The sequence below is a fragment of the Talpa europaea genome, assembly GCF_964194135.1.
Source record: "Talpa europaea genome assembly, chromosome: 3".
Taxonomy (NCBI): domain Eukaryota; kingdom Metazoa; phylum Chordata; class Mammalia; order Eulipotyphla; family Talpidae; genus Talpa; species Talpa europaea.
Window position 1 is genome coordinate 132,313,625 of NC_140069.1, and position 18,113 is coordinate 132,331,737.

Here is an 18,113-nt window from a genome sequence, read left to right on the forward strand (position 1 = left end):
CATTTCCTATTTCCAACTCTTCTCTCTCCTGGGGACTATTGTGCCTGTCTCTTAGCTTGTCAACCCTATCTTCAATCTCACTCCCTCTAGTCTGCATGTTGCTGCCACAGTTATTTTTCTGAAACACAAATCCTAGCACTTCACTTTTCTGTTCAAAGTGCTTTCTGTTGCCCGCAGCATCACGTCCACACACCAGAGTTTTGCAGAGATTTCTAATGAGATCCAAACTCATCTGGCCAGTCTCACCTCCAGAGTGGTCCCATGTCACTCATTTGAATTTTTAGACTGTGGATGCTCAGCTTTCTGAGAGGTGTGCTCTACCCTTCCAACTATTAAACTGCTTCTTCTGCCATCACTATCTTTCCCCCATCCTGTCCACCTGAGGAAATGTCACTTTCCATTTGTAATTTAAATCAAATGTCACCCGCTCTGTGTGTTGTATTCGCTGAGCCCCCTTATAGTTTCCTAATCTGAGACATATTGTGTTTGTACAAGCTCATGCCTCTATCACGTCACTTATCAAATTGAATTATTGTTGGTAACATTTCTGTGTCCCTTCTCTGTTAAACTGTGACATTTGACAACTATTAGAACCAAATTTTATAAATCTTTGTATTCTGGATGCCTAGCACAATGCTCTCTTATTAGGTACCTTATAAGATTTCCAACAAAATGTATGCAGAACAATTGAACAATTCGTAAAAGATAAAAGTGAATACAAACAACTTTAAAAAAGGGCAGTAAGAATACTGACAGGGTAGGCATCTGTGCTTTAAAAATATGCCTTTATCTTTAAAATAATATATAGAGAATTTAGAACTTAAAGAGACATCAGAGATTTGATCATTTTAATATTCCTTCCATTTTAAAAGATGAGGCTGAGAGGTTGAAATAGATTCACAACACAGGAAAATTATGTCAGGGTCAGGAAAAAGTATAAGATTCCAAGATATGGTGATGGTGTCATATCCTACTGTGACAGTCAGTGGGTTTCACTTATAGGCCCTTTTATATCCTGGGGTTTCTTTACACACATTCATAAATTCTTCTACTTTAATGTAGGTATACATAAGTCAATTTCTGTTACTTACAATCAAATGACCCTGACCAGTATACCCCCCGTGCCTGCGCTGCCTGGCTCTGGTGTGAGCTCAACAGTACAGGAAAGGATGAGGGAAAAATCTCAAATTCCATCCAGCACCTTTTCTTTATGATAAATAAGGTTGGTTCTCATGGCAACAGAAAAATCTTTGATTCTGAACAAGATGTATAGTATTAATACCTCATTGCTTATAGACCAGCGTAGAGTAGGAAATGACATCATTGCTTAAGTTCTTGCAAGATATAAATGTCTTTGTTTTTCTTCTAATAATCCTTCAGATTAAAAAAAATCATAGATGTAGCATTTTGTTCAAATAGTAGCAATAGAAATAATTCTACCAGACAAGTTTTTGTTTCTCTCTGGTTCCCCACATAGTGAAGAACAATTAAGAAATGTTAGCAAGGAACGCACGAGCAATTCCAGATATGCTATGACTCAGATGTGCTTAAAATGCACATCAGATTAGGAATCCAGTAAATTTTCCACCAATGAGAAAAATTAATTTGAGTGATTAAATTCAATCAAGCCACTATTGTTGTTTTTATCTTTGATGCCAAGTAGTACTTTGTAGTTTAATAGTTTGACGAAACATTTCACTTTCAACTAGCTGTTTTGTTATAATTACTTTACAGAATAATTCTGATTTATAAGACTAATCTTTCAGCACTCTTACATGTGCTTTATGTTGTCAATTAAACAATAAACTGGAAGAAACATGAACTTATAAGCCAAGTGTAACTTGAAACCATTGCTTAATTAGGCATGCCACACTTACAAGGTTATAATCTCAGCAAGACTGAGTTGCAAACAATTTTCTTTTAATTTTATACCAATGGTCTGTGCAGCATCCAGCTGCTCTGGTTGGTTCACCTCCTGCTACTGCAAAATGGAAGAAGGGTCTCCCACCACACTCATGACAAGATTTTGCTATCTCAAATGCAAAGTGACCACAGAAAGCAATTTGTCCCAAGATCTCATAAATGACAGAATCAGTTTAACAATTTTATCTGCACAGAAATTACATTTCAAGTCATATATTAGCCAATATTTACAGGGTTATTACTAAATAATTTCACTCTGTGGGTCAATTATTTTAACTACTGGTGAGTATATTATATAGTTCATTTTAACAGATTTTTAACAGAAAATCTGGAAGATTACACCATAAAAACTGACAGTTACCTTGCAAAGCTTATTCATTGACAAGTGGTATTAGCTATGCTTAAAAATCTTTTATTATACAATAATTTTTATTGTCATCTATGGTTAGCAGCTTGGGTTTAATCAACCACATTTTGGACTCTTAATGAGATTCAAAACTGGTCCTAAAGGAACCTTGGTTTGGCCAATGGTCCCCTCACACCTCTGAATGGACTGACTGTCTGCTCAGGGAAGAACACTCTCCATCACCAACACAACATACTCCATTGGCATTTCATTAACACAAAATAGACGTTTGTTAGGTTCCCAGCAGAGAACACAAATCTCAACTCACTCTAAATTTCCATGAAAGCCCCACAAAGAGCAAGGATATCTAAATTTGTGGCCTCGAAGAGTTTCCAGACAGTTAATGGGGCCTTTCAAAGTACCTCCAGGACTTGCAGGTAGCACTAGAGAAGGAGCATATACAAGATCGTGGTCACCTCAATGATATACTTCCATTTGAACAGCCCTATGTGTTTTGTATTTTTTTAATCATAAACAGGCACAGTACTAAAAATGAACACTAATATGTCAGCCAATAAGGAAATAAAAATGATAAACATCATGAAAATCAAGAGACCTGAGCATTTCCTGATGATTTGCTTTTGCTCAGGTCTTTTTTCCCATGTCATCAATTATTCCAGCCCAAATTTCAAGCTATTAGCAACATAAATTAACCAAGAGCTCAAAGAGATTCTCTTAAGTTCATACACTAAAAATCATGTATTTGATATGATCCTCATCTGGACTATAGTTACTCTTACATCAGGCACAGCTCTCATGCTCCTATGTGTTCCTGATGATTTCAAGATGAAAACAAACAACTCTTGAGAATGACCTATAAGACCTCACATAAGCTACATGTCACTGCTCCACCCTTATCTCCGACACTCATCGTTTTCAGATGCCATTTGTCTATAACTCCTAGATTAGAGCCATTCCCCTGTTATAAACTCAGTCCCACACACCTCCCTTTGCAGTATTCAGTGCAGATTATATAGTGCTACCTTTGTAGGCTTATTTGATTAATATCTAAGTTTCTCAAGAAACTCTAAATCTCAAGTCTACTTTCACTGTTATTACCAGTAATTAACCTTTTGCACTTGTCACAATGCTTAACATTTTCTATGTACTTAATAAGTATCTCCTGAATAAATTAATGGAACTTTGTGTGTGTGTGTGTCTATCCAGGGTGGATTGAAAGAAGCAAGTTACAGAAGAGATCAGTCCCAAAAACAATCATAGCAACGGCAATCTCATAATGTAGAAGGGAAAGAAACCTATAAAAAGTGGACAGAAGAACTTAGAAATCATTGGTGTCTAGAGACACATAATCTTAACAATCATTAGACATTTAAGACATTGTTAAGTAGCCTTTAATAGCATCATTATTTTACTGTATGGTGTAATAATTGAAGTCATCAAGGAAAGGTTAGGTTTTTATCTATGGGGGAGATAAGAGAGAAATTAGCAATTCACCTTCAAAATACTTGCATTTTGTATTTCTTTAAAAGCTTTCCCTATCTTCTGCATGTGAGATGCCGTTATTGAGAAAATATATTCCTCTGTTTGCATTCCTCTTCCACCTCCTACCAATTTGAATAAATGAAGTGTTCCCCAAACTCACATTAGGATAAGTAACCTTGTATTGTAACACTTCTGTGTTACCCAATTTGATAATTGCAAGAAAATGATTTTCAAATCCCCCTTTGTATTTATAGTCTTCACAAAAGGATTAATGTTACATAATATTTCACAAAAATTCAGCTGAATAAAGAGGATACCTGGTTGAATGTAAACCAAATTTTGTCTTATGTTGCCTGAACAAAGCAAAAGAAGTTTTCACTTGAATTCTAAATGGAAGATGACCTTGTGCTTTTTTGAGAAAGCCTGGCAGCTGAGGTCACTGGAGTGTATTATGATGGACAGTGCAGTGCTGTGCGTGGCTCGGAGGCATGTCCATTGTGTGGATTACAGCCAAACAGAAAGAATTAGACAGCTCAGAGCATTCTATCATTTCACTTGAAAATGATGTTCAAAGTCATGGGCAGCAACCATTACAACTTTCATGAAAGAGAAACAGCATTCAATAATCCCAACACTGAGGAAGGCAGTTCAGTTATTCTCAGCCTAATTCAAATGAGTTCAGAACATTCTATGTCAGTTCCTAGTGACACTCAGTGCAGTCGTACTTCTGCTTCTGCAGTAGTCAAATCCCAGCGACACCACTGTGTGGAGTTCTGCCCGACACGATGGAGCTCACCGCATCAGAGTGACCAAATCATTGAAAGAAATACAAGAGAGGATGCAGACACTTCACACGACACTCTCAGAATGCAAATACATAGAAACTCCACATCACCCACTTGCCTTAAGTCATCTTTCTGCTGATAAAGCTTAAAATCAGTTGCAAAACAAAATGTTTATAATTCCTTCTCTAACAATAGCAGGCACAAAACATTTTCAAAGAGATCTAACCTGTTGGCAATGATTCCAAATGAACCACCTAAGTTTTCCGAAAGATTGCTACATCAGTAGAATATTTTGATAGAGACCTATTTTTAACTACTTCTATCAGAGTAGATTAATGGTAACACAATAAAAGTGTTTAAAATTTAAAAGCAGATGGAAAAACTCACACTTCTGATTAAAAGGGGAACTGTTTCTAATACTGGGCTTTCCACTCTGCTTGAGTGGCTTCTATATAGAGAGGAAAAAACATACCTTGTCACTTCTGAAGTATTTAGAGACAAAAAATAAATGTCATAACTTACCATTAAAATTTACAGCCCGAATATAGCCAAGTAGCTCTTTGCCATCAATGGTGGTCATTCGTGGGCAAAGGCCGATATAGCCAGGGCAGAGGTCCTTGTGCATGTTGTGCAGGGCATAAGCCATGGAATACACTGCATCAATTACAAACTGGACCTTCCCTTCCTGTTCATAAGATGAATCCCGTGCAATTCGCTCGAGCCCTGTCAAACAGAGAGGCAGCCCATCAGTTGGTGGTGTTAAAAGATGGCATGAGGGCAAAAAATTCCATAATTTCAGGCACACTTAGCAAAACAAAGCACTGACTTTGCATGCGATTATTTTAGTCCTATACTTACCTAGTCAGGCTTTTAAACTGAGTATTGAATCTTCAATTTGGAAAGAACAGGAGATATTTCATTAGTAACAAAAAGAAAGCAAATAAAAGACATAAAATTTCCTTATCTTTATTTCCACCTTGTTGAGTCCTATTACAGTGTATGTCCTGGTAATTACATAACATTTTGGCAGTGACCTGATCTTTAAAGTAAAATGTGTATCACGTCATTCTTTTCATCTGTCACAGTTCCAGGAGCATGAATTAATTAGTGACCTGAAACAAGGCCTTCTCCACACCCTCGACTCCCTCGATCTAGTCTTATTTTGAAAGTACTTTATTTAAGAGCCTTTATTGTAAATATTAAATGATATTTCCTTAAGTGAATCTGACTGCCTTTAGGAGAATCATTCAATTGATTTTCTTCTCAATTTTCTATTTTCTTTTTAAAATTTTCCAGCTGTGTTGAAATAGAATTGACATATAACATTGTATAAGTTTAAGATATACAATGTGATGATGTAATATACATATATTGTGATGTCATTCCCATGATAATGTTGGTTAACACATCACATCCATCATTTCGTGTAGTAACCATGTTTTTCTTGTGGTAAGAACTTACATGCTCTAATCTTCTGGCAACTTTCAGCATATAATCCAGTATTATGGTCAACATGCTGTACATAAGCTTGCCATCAATTTTCTATCTTAATTTTCTATTTAACATGTTGTAGAGCTCTCAAAAATTAATGTTACTCTAAATGACTGTACCTGTATTTAGGCATTTTTAGCCTTGAGAATTAGCACTGGGGATTACCTTTAGGGGGTACTTGCCATTTAAGATGTAATAGAAGCATAGACTTAAAAAGGATGATAAACTGGATGTTAAATTAGATGATATATAATTATTTATAATCCAACATTCTCATTTTGAAAATGGAGAAACCAAGACTTGTGGAGGTAAAATTCAGTGAGGGCACATAGGGAAGACATGGAGTGTTCCAGACCCAAAAAACCTCAATATTCTCTCAACTCCCAGAAAAAAAAAATGTATGTGGATGATAAGACTATTGGACACATAGAAGAAAGTTACAGAAATGACATTAAGTCTGATTAAATGGACCAAGGAGGATCTGCTACCATTTCTGCATGTCCCCCAAACCTTACATATCTGTGAACACAAAGAGACCATGAGTAAGGGTTTGTAACTTCCTTCCCCATTCTGTTAGTAACTGCTAATGAACAATCTTTACATGAAAAATAAAAACCCTCTTTTCTTCACTCTAATGCACATTTCCTCTGAATTTGAAGAGTTGAATCGAAGTGGTTGTTTTATATTTGGGTTTTATAACTTGATAAAACCAATAACTTCCTTCAGACAAGTGTAGTGGTCAATTAATTCACTTTTATCAATCCAATTATGGTAGAATTTTTTACACTTGTTTTACTCTGCTCCTGCAGATGCTATTATTTGGTGCTCCACTCTCTGAAGACTGTCATGGTGCTGAACTCTGCTCCTCCCTTTCCAACATGTCTTAGGGATTTTTTTCTTTTGCAGTGACTCAACTTTCCATGCCTCAAAGCCGAGTCCTCTTTTTTTAAAAAAAAGATTTATTTATTTATACATACAAAACTGGGGTACAAGCCAGAGGTGTGGGGATGAGAGGATTCACCAGAGACAGAAAGGGGAACAGAACAGGCAGACTGACTGAAATACACTGCTGAGGGAGCACCAGGTGAGTCAGGAGAGTTCTGCTGCACCAAGTGGGTCACCTCCCTGGTTGAGGATGGAACTCATGCTGCAGTGGCTGTGGACAGTTTCATAGGCTGCGTCTTAATCCCTTGAGCCACCAGGGAGGCCCTGAGTCCTCTTTTTTTACTTCCAATCTCAGAATCTATTCAATCGCAACATCTCCAACTATTACTATGTCTGTAACCAAGAAACATAAGTTGGAAACGAAAATGTTGGTTATGGATTCTAAAGCATTAGAGCAAGCTATAGTATTCCATTTAATTCATTTTGGAATCTAGTTTTCTGGAAAATTCATTTTCTAGAATTTTCTGTCATCTAGTTGCCAGTCCACGTTTCTAACTACCTATAATGTTTCTATGTAGTTTGCTTCTATGTGAATCTCAATAGGTCTAAAACTCACTTTCATTGTAGGAAATTACATTATTAATTCCTTAAAACCTCCTATGGCGGTTTTGTAGGTTTGAGAGCACAAAGAGAGAGGCAAGATCAGTTTCACAAAGAGCATCTTTTAGGTACCAAAAGGAGTATTATCTATCCTTCAACCTACTTCAGCTGCATGAGCTATCTCTGTATGGCATTTTGTCTCCTGGTGCTTAGCACAGTACTGCTTAAGTACAGAATGTCATCAAGTGACCTATGAAAACTGCCCTTTCTGTTTCTTTATGAAATTCCTCTCTCACAGTTTCAACAACCGAGTAGACAATTCACAAATAGTGAAGAATAATCAAAGCGATCAAGACCGTATCTAATGCCCAATTACTCAGCTCAATTTAGGACAGAGCTTTCTCAGGACATAGGACCAAAACCTAAACAGCCCTGGGCAGACCAAGATGGTTGCCTATAAACAAAGGCAAATGACAAGGAAATTTAGTGCTACGAGTCTGAAATAACTAGTCCCTAGATCCATATGGAACATCCTGTGTTTCAATTATTTTGCATCACTGAACATATAAGTGATAATGAAGACTAGGAGTCCCAGATCAGTTATTCCCATTCTTGGTTATCTTAGTAATTACAGATTCTTCAGTACCACTTCAGACTTCCTGAATCAGGGGCTCCCAATCTGGAGACATGATGAATCTGTCACTTCAAAACACAGACACTAAACTCTCTTAGTTCAGGCTGCTATAACAAAATACCATAGTCTGGGTGACTTGTAAACAACACAAGTCTATTTCTCACTGCTCCTGATGCTGCAAATCCAGGCTCAGGATGCCAGCATGGCCAGGTCTGTGGAAGGCTCTCTTCTGGACAGCGCACAGCTAATATTTTTGTATCCTCACACTACAGAGAGCAGAGAGGAGGCAGCCTCTTGTGAATCTTTTCGGGGTACTAGTTCATTCATGTGGGCTCCCCATCTAAGTCTAACTACCTCTCAAAGTTTCTACCATCTAATACTATCACATCAGGGGGCAGGTTTTGAACATGTGAATTGGAGGCATTGGGGGGCCATTTAGCCTTCTAACAGTAACATTTCAGGTATGGTGTTTATATGGTTGCTATGTCAATTCTTCTGCTACAGACACAGATACATACAACACACATGTACACATGTGTGCACACACTCTATGAGCATTATTGCTTGTTTCTCTGACTTTGTTATCTTTTTAGAATTTAAAGAAAAGAGAGGATTTCCATGTCTCCCCTACCACAGAGTAAAGTGGAGAGAGCAGGCAATAGAACTGAAAGAAAATGCCCATCCAAACCAAATCAATTCAAAGAAAGCAATGACCATGAGAAATTAATGAATTTGGGGGATTTCCATGATCTAATATATGTAAGAAGTAGACAGGTATGTATATCTTATAGTTTTTTAATTTACTCTATCCCAAAAGGTCCTGGATTTCTTTTATGATTTTATTTTAGTGTTATTGCAACTTCCCTACCAATCTATAAAGATACTTCGGGAATATTCAACAATTGGGATAAAGTTATTCCACATGTTCCTGATAAATTGTAATAGAGATGTCTCCACTTAATAAACATACTCTACCTTGGCTTTTCCTTAAATAGGCAAGCAAACAAAAACCCCAAAATTTCAACTTCATCTATACCACACCATCTTATTGAAGGGAAATATTTAAATTTTCACTAGGGTCTCCCTGGTGGTGCAAAGCATTGTCTCATCACTATGAAGCTATCTCCAGTCACTGCAGCATGAGTTCAATCCCACGCCAGGGAGGTGACCCACATGGTGCAGTAGACCTCTCCCATCTTGCCCACTGCTCCCCTCAGCAGTGTATTTCAGTAGATCTGCCTGTTCTGCTCCCCACTGTTTTGGTGAATCCTCCCCCCTCCCAAATCTCTGGCCTACACCCCAGCTCTTATATGCACAAATAAATTCTAAAAAATAAATTTTCACTAGTCAAAGTATTATCTAGACATATCTAGTTATAAACTTTAACTGGTTCGGGTGAAACTAAATGCATCCAACTTTGCATGTTATCTTTGAAAATAAAACTTCACAAGGCTGTCTAGTGACTATTGTCACACGAGTCAGTAATGAAACTGTAAGAATGTTTCCTCATCTTAATGTAAGTACATACTGACAAAGTGAAAGACTGAACGCTAGTCCCACTTCTCAACTGTTTAGACTGCCATTTAGGCTGTTTAGACACTATTTTTTCGCTGTCCTAACACTTCAACCTCATGATGATGACACTTTAGATTTTATAGTAGCTAGACTTGTTCCTCTCGTCCTATATCTGGATCCCTCATTCATCTGAAAGAGGAGCTTAAGAAGCTGACAGTGACTCATCAACTTAATTGGCTGTAAAATTTCATTATGCTATAGTTTCTAAAGTTAGTGTTCATACATTGCTATAAAGTGCTAAATATTGTCAAAGGCTATATGTCAGCCATCCATTTAAAACACTGATTGTAAAGTTGTGATGCGATTTAGTGTATAACTTAAAATTAACAACATATAGCAAAGTATTTGCATGATGGGAGATGAAGTCAGTCTCATAAATTTTATAGTAAGATTGGTTTATGTATTCATTAAAGAAATCTAAAACTTCTGACTATATCTTCTATTCCTGGGCAATATAGTAAATTCTTGCTGGTCCATCCACAAAATACCACATGCTCTTTAGTTAAGGCCTTTTGCACATCATGGTGGGGCTTCTGGAGTTTGTTCCTTCTTAGTAAAAAGGCCAATCTGGTCAGGCCTGCATTATAATGTCAGTTCCTAGGATAAACCTGACAGGAATTTTAATCCTTAGACTAACACATAGGTATTGAGCTATGTTGTCTAAGAATCTCTCATTTTTTCAGGATATAGTTTAGTTTTATAAGACCCCAACATTAGTCTGCTAGTATTCTTTAATCGTTTTTTAAATTTGTAAGATTGGATTAGGGCATATAACACCTTAAATGTAGACTTAAACATTGTATATTCACTTGGAAACACAGGACCATGACCAGTGTTTAAAATTGTTTCTGGGAATGACATATAAATTAAATTGAAGCAAACATAGATTGAAGTTAGAGATACAAGTTGAGAGCAGGATTTAAGAGTGAAAATAGGCTGAAACAATGGAAAAGAAAAAGAATGAAGGAGAAAATATATTTCAGATGTCAAACTGACCCTATTTGGACAGGTGATTAAATATGGGAGTAAGGGAATAAAGAATTGCCTTAAGGCAATCAAAAACTCAGAAGTTTTGAGGGTAGATAGTAGAATAGTGGGATCATTACCAGAAATTGAAAAGTCAGGTGAATAACAAGGTTCAGTATCAAAAGTTCAGTTTAAAGGGCTGATTTTAATATTCTGTACTATTTATTACATTCTTGAACATAGTATAAACTTTATATAAATTTGTTGAATTATATTTAAAGAATAAAAAGTCCAAATGTTTAGAGGAATCATTGTGACAATAATATGGCTGTTATAAATAAATGTTACAAATTTATTTATAACATTGCAATAATTTGAGTCACCTTGGAGTAAACTGCCTTATGCAGTGTGGCCAAACCTAAAGCCCGAGAAGTCAAAGACATGATGTAGTTTTAGGCCAAAATTAATGAATTGCCTTTGTGTCCTTGGTCAAGCCATGTTCTTTCTGATATTTGTTTATTTCACAGTAGAAATCAAAGGATTGAGCAAGATGATCACGACTTCTTCAATTCTAAAGTTCTAGATTCTTGGGATGTTCATTTATTTGTGGTTTTTACTGTGAGTATCTGGGATGACATGAAAATTATATTAGAATGTGACTGAACAACCACTAAATTCAATTCTCCAAAATAGTATGGAATATCGAGTAACTAAGCTACCCCTTGAGACCTTGAAATTCTGCACTAACAGAAAATACCAAATCAGCCTAGAAATTTCTTCCTACATTCTCAATCTGGATAACTGTGTGACTACATTTTCATTATTCTTAGACTTTAGCTATAGATCTAATCTAGCTCCTCACCAAAGAGAAAAGTCTTCAATTGTCTCTTTATTTTGATCCAGTGTTCAAAGGAATTAATTATGGAAAATAAGGTCAGAGAAGTGAAAGGAAAGAGGGAAAGAACACAAATAATTAAAATGGGTAGCATCTTCACAAATAGCCTCTCTTAAATCCTAAATCACTATTAATCTCTTTTTAAAAAAGATAAAGGAACTAAGACTCAAACATAAATAATTTACCCAAAACCACAGTTGTGCAAGTAAATGGTAAATTCATATCTAACTCAAAACTTTTGGCATTTACTACTATTCTTTGTCCTCCTTGAAATTGTCTTTGATGGTTCCAGCTCAGGCTTCATTTCTCTGAACTCCTGTTTTACTTTCATTTACTGGACCTATGTTTGGCTTGTTTTGAGTTAAGCACTTAGTAGAGATTCTCTGTTTGCATGAATCTTTAAATAGAGTAGTGTAGGGGCTTCCCTGGTAGCCTAAGGATTGAGTCTCAGCACTATCAACACTAGGGCCTGAGTTCAATCTCTGGCCAGGGCGCTGACCCACATGGCACAGAAGACCTCTCCTGTCTCTCCTGCTAATCCCCTCAGCAGTGTATTTCAGTAAATATTCCTGTTCTGCTCCCCACTCTGTCTCCAGTGAATCCTCTCACCCCTATACCTCTGGCCTATACCCCACTTCTTCTACGTAAAAAAAAAAAAAAATTAAAGGGGAGTAGTGTACCAAGATTAAAGAATATTATAAAATATTAACAAAGACTAGCCAATGCCAATATATTGGTGGGAATGTACTAAAAGGGGAAATGAAGTTCCATAGCATTTTAAGCATTTTTCTAAACTACAAAAAGAAAATCATCTTGTGAACTTCAGTCATATGTCTTATGTAAAATTGGCACAAAATGGCTGAAATTCATAAGATGATTGGGGCCTCCCCAGTGGCGCAGCGGTTGAGCGCTGGGTTGTGAAGCTGCCCGCGGCCTCTGCGGCACCAGTTCAATCCCCGGCTGCTCCCCAGCCACCGGAGGAGGGTCCCACATGGCGCGCAGACCTCTCCTGCCTCCCGCTGCTCCCCTCAGCAGTGTGCTTCGGTCCTTCTGCCTGCTCTGCTCCCCACTCTGGCTCTGGTGAATTCTCTCACCCTGCCACGCTTCTGACTGCACCCAGTGCTTGTATAAACAAAACAAACAAACAAAATAAATAAATAAAACATGCCTCTATTAAAAAAAAAAAACAAGCAAACAAACATAAGTAAGATGATCGGATATTGGTGATGAAAGTCAAAACTAACAAAGCTTAAAATTTTATGTTCATAAAAATAGCACATCTTTAACTTTGGAGGGTGAGCATGTATGTGTATGTTTATGTTTATATGTCTATAAGACTTCTGTAGGAAAATAACAAACTCTAAAGAGAATTCCTCCAAAAGAAGTCAGATAGATGGCTAACAGGTACATGAAAAAATGCTCATCATCACTTATCAGGGAAATGCAAATCAAAAGCACAATGAGATACCACCTCATACCTGTGAGACTATTCCATATCAAAAAGACCAGGAATAACAAGTGCTGATGTGAATGCAGAGGAAAAGGAACCCTCTTACACTGTTGGTGGCTGGCAGACTTGGCAGCCCCTATGGAAAACGGTATAGAGTTGTCTCAAAAGATTTAAAATGGGTCTGTCATATTTTATCCAACAATTCACAACCTAAGTGGTCCAAAAAAGATGAGTGGATCAGGAAGATGTGTTTACATACACAATGGGCTACCACTCAGCTATTAGAAAGTATAAATTCTTTGACATTTATGAGAACATGTAGTGACCTGGAGAGCTTTATGCTAAACCAAATAATTCAAAAGGACAAAGACAAACTCCAGATGGTGTCACTTACATGTAGAATATAGAGAAACCAGGCAAAAGGTCAGATAAAGCCAAACCAATAACAATCTAGAAATCCAGCTGTAGAAATGAGACTACCAGGAGAGGGGAAGAGGTGGGAGAGTATAAAGTGGGGAGGGAGCACAATGGTGTCTTGGTGGTGGATCTGCTGTGGTAACACCTGAGGGGGGAGATCCTACACCTCTAAACACAATGTTATAAACCAATGTTATCTCTATTTTAAAAAAAGGAGGGGAGAGAAGGAGAGAATTCCACACTTAAGATTGTGTTTTGTGGGTCTCCCCAGTGGTGCAGCAGGCTGAGTGCAGAGCGCTGTCAAGCTGTCCGCAGCCTCTGCAGCGCCGGTTCAATTCCAAGCCAGCCAGGGAGAAATCCACATGGTGCAGCAGACCTCTCCTGTCTCTCCTGCTGCTCCCCTCAGCAGTGTCTTCAGTCAGTCTGCCTGTTCTGCTCCCCACTCTGTCTCTGGTGAATCCTCTCACCCTCCCATGCCTCTGGCCTGTGCCCCAAATCATATAAAAAAATAAATAAATCTTAAAAAGAAAAAAGATTGTGTTTTGTGGCGTCTACAGTAGAGCTGTAAAAACAGATGTATTGGACTAATGAACTAATTTGAGCCTCAGCCTTATCTATTTACAAAGGGCAGGGGAAATTAGAAGATAAGGGTCCTCTGTTGAAAATCACTTGCTCTCTAACTTCTGTAATTTAAACGCAGTTCCAAGAACTGAAGGCTCTTAAGTGAGGACCATCAGGAGACACTTGTAAATCAGCCACTGAAGAGAGCTACATCTGCCCACAATGACTTCTCTCCTTTGCATCTGGCAGGGAAAATAGAGTGCTTCAGGCAGGTGCCAGGTGTCTCCTTCAGGTGTTAGATTTTCCACATAATGCCCTTGGGTTTTTTAAAACACTGAAAAACCTAAGGTAAGTGGCATATAAGATGAAGAGTGTATCTTCAGGCAAAACAACCAGTTTCAAAGAAGGATGGGCAGAAGAGGAAGTTATTTCAAAGACATAGCCCTCAATCCCCAAACGAAGAGAAGATGTTTGATTAAATTCAAAACAGTTACATCTTTCTATTCTTAATTATCTTAAATCTCGCATGTTAGAGACAAATTTTGAATCAGTAATATATAAAACTGTTGATAAACAGGAAAATGAATGTGATAGTTAATAGTATAGTTACTCTATTTTTTTTTTTAATATTTATTTTTACTATAAGAACTGGGATGTGGGGCCTCCCCTGGTGGCGCAGTGGTTGAGCGCTGGGCTGCGAGCTACCCGCAGCCTCTGCAGTGCCCATTTGATCCCCTGCTACCACAAGGGTCCCACATGGAGTGCAGACCTCTCCTGCTGCCTGCTGCTCCCCTCAACAGTGTATTTTGTCACTCTGCCTGTTCTGTTTCCTGCTCGGGCTCTAGTGAATTCTCTTGCCCTCCCACGCTTCTGACTGTACCCAATGCTTGTATAAATAAATAAATAAATCTTTTAAAAAAGAAAAAAAAGAACTGGGACGTAGACCAGAGATATGGGTGGGGGTGGGGGTGCAAGAGGGGGTGGTGGTGGCAGGATTCACCAGAGACAAAATGGGGAGCAGAACAGGTGGATCTACTGAAATACACTGCTGAGAGGAGCAGCGGGCAAGACAGGAGAGGTCTGCTACGCCATGCGTGTTAGCTCCCAGACCCCAGGATCAAACTCAGGCCTTAGTGGTGATGGTGCTGAGACTTAACCTTTAGGCCACCAGGGAGATCCTGAGTTTCTCTCTTTGAAGCAAGTGAAAGTCCCTCCACAGAAGAATTTCAGTTTTCTTGTCATAATTCTCATTTCCTCACATAGGATTTCTAATGCTCCCACCCCAAAAGATGTTATAGTCACTGCAGGCCCTATGATATAGTTTAAGACATACCTTTTAAAAACATACTTTCTCTGGTCTCCCCAGTGGCACAGCAGGTTGAGTGCAGCGCTGTGAAGCTGTCTGCAGCCTCTGCAGTGCGGGTTCAATTCCCAGCCAGCCAGGGAGCTACCCACATGGTACAGCAGACCTCTCCTGTCTTGCCCGCTGCTCGCCTCAGCAGTGTACGTCAGCCCTTCTGCCTGTTCTGCTCCCTGCTCTGTCTCTGGTGAATTCTCCCACCCTCCTGCAACTCTGGCCTGTAACCCAGTGCTTGTATAAATAAACAAATCTTAAAAAAAAAAGAAATATTTTCTCTAATTATAAAAGTAATATATAGTATTAGTAAACATGTTAGCAGTTAGAATATGAAGAAGAAAATAGAAAATGTTAATCTACCATGTTAACCAATGCATAATTGTCAATTAACCAATTGTCAGCTTATAGCATCTCTCTTTTCCTCTTTATATTTAAAAAGTTAAGACAATTCTTCTATATGTTATACCCACTTTCCCTGTGAATTTCCCTGTGTTGTATAAAAGAATGGTCTTTATGTTTGTTCTGTCATGTCAGTGTTTTGCATTTAACTCTCCTAGAACTCACTGTTATATTTAATGCAAGGCAGGGATCTGACTTTGATTTACAAATTGTGCACAATACTTCCAGACTACACATATGTTTTTCTAATTGTAATTAAGCCTTCTCCCATTTCATTTTTTTTATATTTTGACCCAAATTTTTTTCACTGAGCAGAAGCTATTTTTATGGATGTATTTAATTTTTTGATTCTATGTCCCTTTCCCTCCTGCTCCTTCTTAACCTTAAAGGCTTCCTTGTCTATTGAGGTCCACTTTTTAAAAAGTGTTTTACATAATTGAGCAGAATACCTATGAATGAATCTCCTTTCCCCCATTAAATTATATCAAGGCACTTTTAATATATATCAAACACATATATTCATGCTATATATTTAGTGTTTCTGTACTAGACTAGTTTTCTCTTTACAGGAAAGTACTACATATGTTACAATTATTACATTTTTTTGTTTGATGTGTAATATAACATTAACTTTAGGTATACGTCATAATGATTCAATATTTGTATACATTGCAAGATGATCACCACAGTAAGCCTTGTTAACATCTGTCATCTTACATAGATACAATTTTTTCTAGTGATACAATTATTGTGATTTTGTAAGTTGAGCCATATGCTTATTTAAATCTATCAGTCCTCATAGTTTTTCAAATTCTTGACTACTCTCACAAATTTTAGAATTATTCAAAATAGTTCCAATAATTGGAGTTTTTATTAGAATTGCATCAATTGTTAAAATTAGTTGCAGAAGACTCGACATAACTGCAATATTAACTGTTTTCATTTAGGAACACAGGGTCTTCATTTATTCAAATGTCTTTTGGAAACCTCAGTGAAGATCTTGCATTCATGCATCTCTAAGTCATTCTTCAATCTTGTGCTTTCTAGCTTTATGAAGCAGGAATTTTTTTTCAATTTATCTTAATCATATTTTAGTTTAATTCATAAAATTCAACTCACTTTTCATCCCTAACATTTTCGCCCCCCCTTATTCAAATCCTATGTCTCCTAGAAGGCCCAGAGAAAGGTCTACCACTTTTACACACAATACAAAATGCAGATGAGCACGGCTCTGAGATCAGACCCATCAAGATATGAGACCATGCCTCTGACCCTTTATTCTTTACTCACAAAATAGGAATTTGTCCTTATGTTGCATGGTTGCTGTAAGGATTAAAGGAGATAATGTAGGGCATATAGCACATTATATAGTGAATAAATGGACTCCATAATTTATTACATGGTGCTACAAAAGACTTAACCTTCTAAAATATACAACACCTTTTCCATTACACGCCAAGAAAGAAATCACAATATATACCCAGTACCTATATTCATATACTCATTCAATGAACATGAAAAAGGCAATTTAAAGCTCAATAACTAGGACTAACCACACTGCAGTCAATTTGCATGGGTTCAAATATCAATATCACTTCCTAGTCAAATCTCTCATTTCCTCTGCCTCAGTTTCCTGATCTGCAAAATGAGGATAATAAAAGTTACCCATGGGTTTTTGTCACAATTAAATGAGTGTATATATATATATATATATATATATATATAGAGAGAGAGAGAGAGAGAGAGCGCAATCTGTAGTATGTGTTGAAAATAGTAAGCACTACACGTGAGGATATTATGTTCTTATTATCATGGCCCATTAATCTTGATATATTGGGCACAGAGCTGGATACAACAGTAGACTAAAACCAGTCTCTAACAGCATGTGGTAACACTAAGGTTAAGGTATAAAGGATAAACAGGATTAAATTAGTTCAGAAAGAGAAGAGAGGGGAGGAACACAACATGTCAGGTGATAATCATGGCAAATGACCAGTGACAGAAGTGGTGAAGAGGACAAGGAGCTAAAAAGGAGAGAATGTAGCAAAGAATGTATGGAGGAGGCTGGTTGGGAGGTGTTCTGAACCAGGGTATTTGGTGGCCTGGGTACAGTGATGATGGAGAGATGTAAACGCAGTTGAGACACATTGGGAAAGAAAATTGGCAAGAGGTGGATGGAAATGAAATATAAGATGTCATCCACAATGACTTCCAGGTTCCTGGATTATCTTTGTGGGCAGATTCTTCTGCCCAGTGAAATAAGTGATGTTGTCCAGTCCAGAAATAGATTGTTCCACCAGAAAACTGCCTAATATATTTGCCTAAT

General features: G+C 37.5%; 1 protein-coding gene across 3 annotated transcripts in view; it reads right to left on the reverse strand.

Moving 5' to 3' along the window:
- GRM8 (glutamate metabotropic receptor 8) overlaps nt 1-18,113 on the reverse strand; it is a gene marked incomplete at both ends in the record, with an annotated part of 709,974 nt that overhangs the window by 271,218 nt on the left and 420,643 nt on the right. For all 3 annotated transcript variants that reach the window (XM_084229777.1, XM_084229778.1, XM_084229776.1), the window contains one exon: nt 5,080-5,280. In XM_084229777.1, coding sequence (XP_084085903.1) covers nt 5,080-5,280 — 201 coding nt within the window. The remainder of the gene's footprint in view (nt 1-5,079; nt 5,281-18,113) is intronic.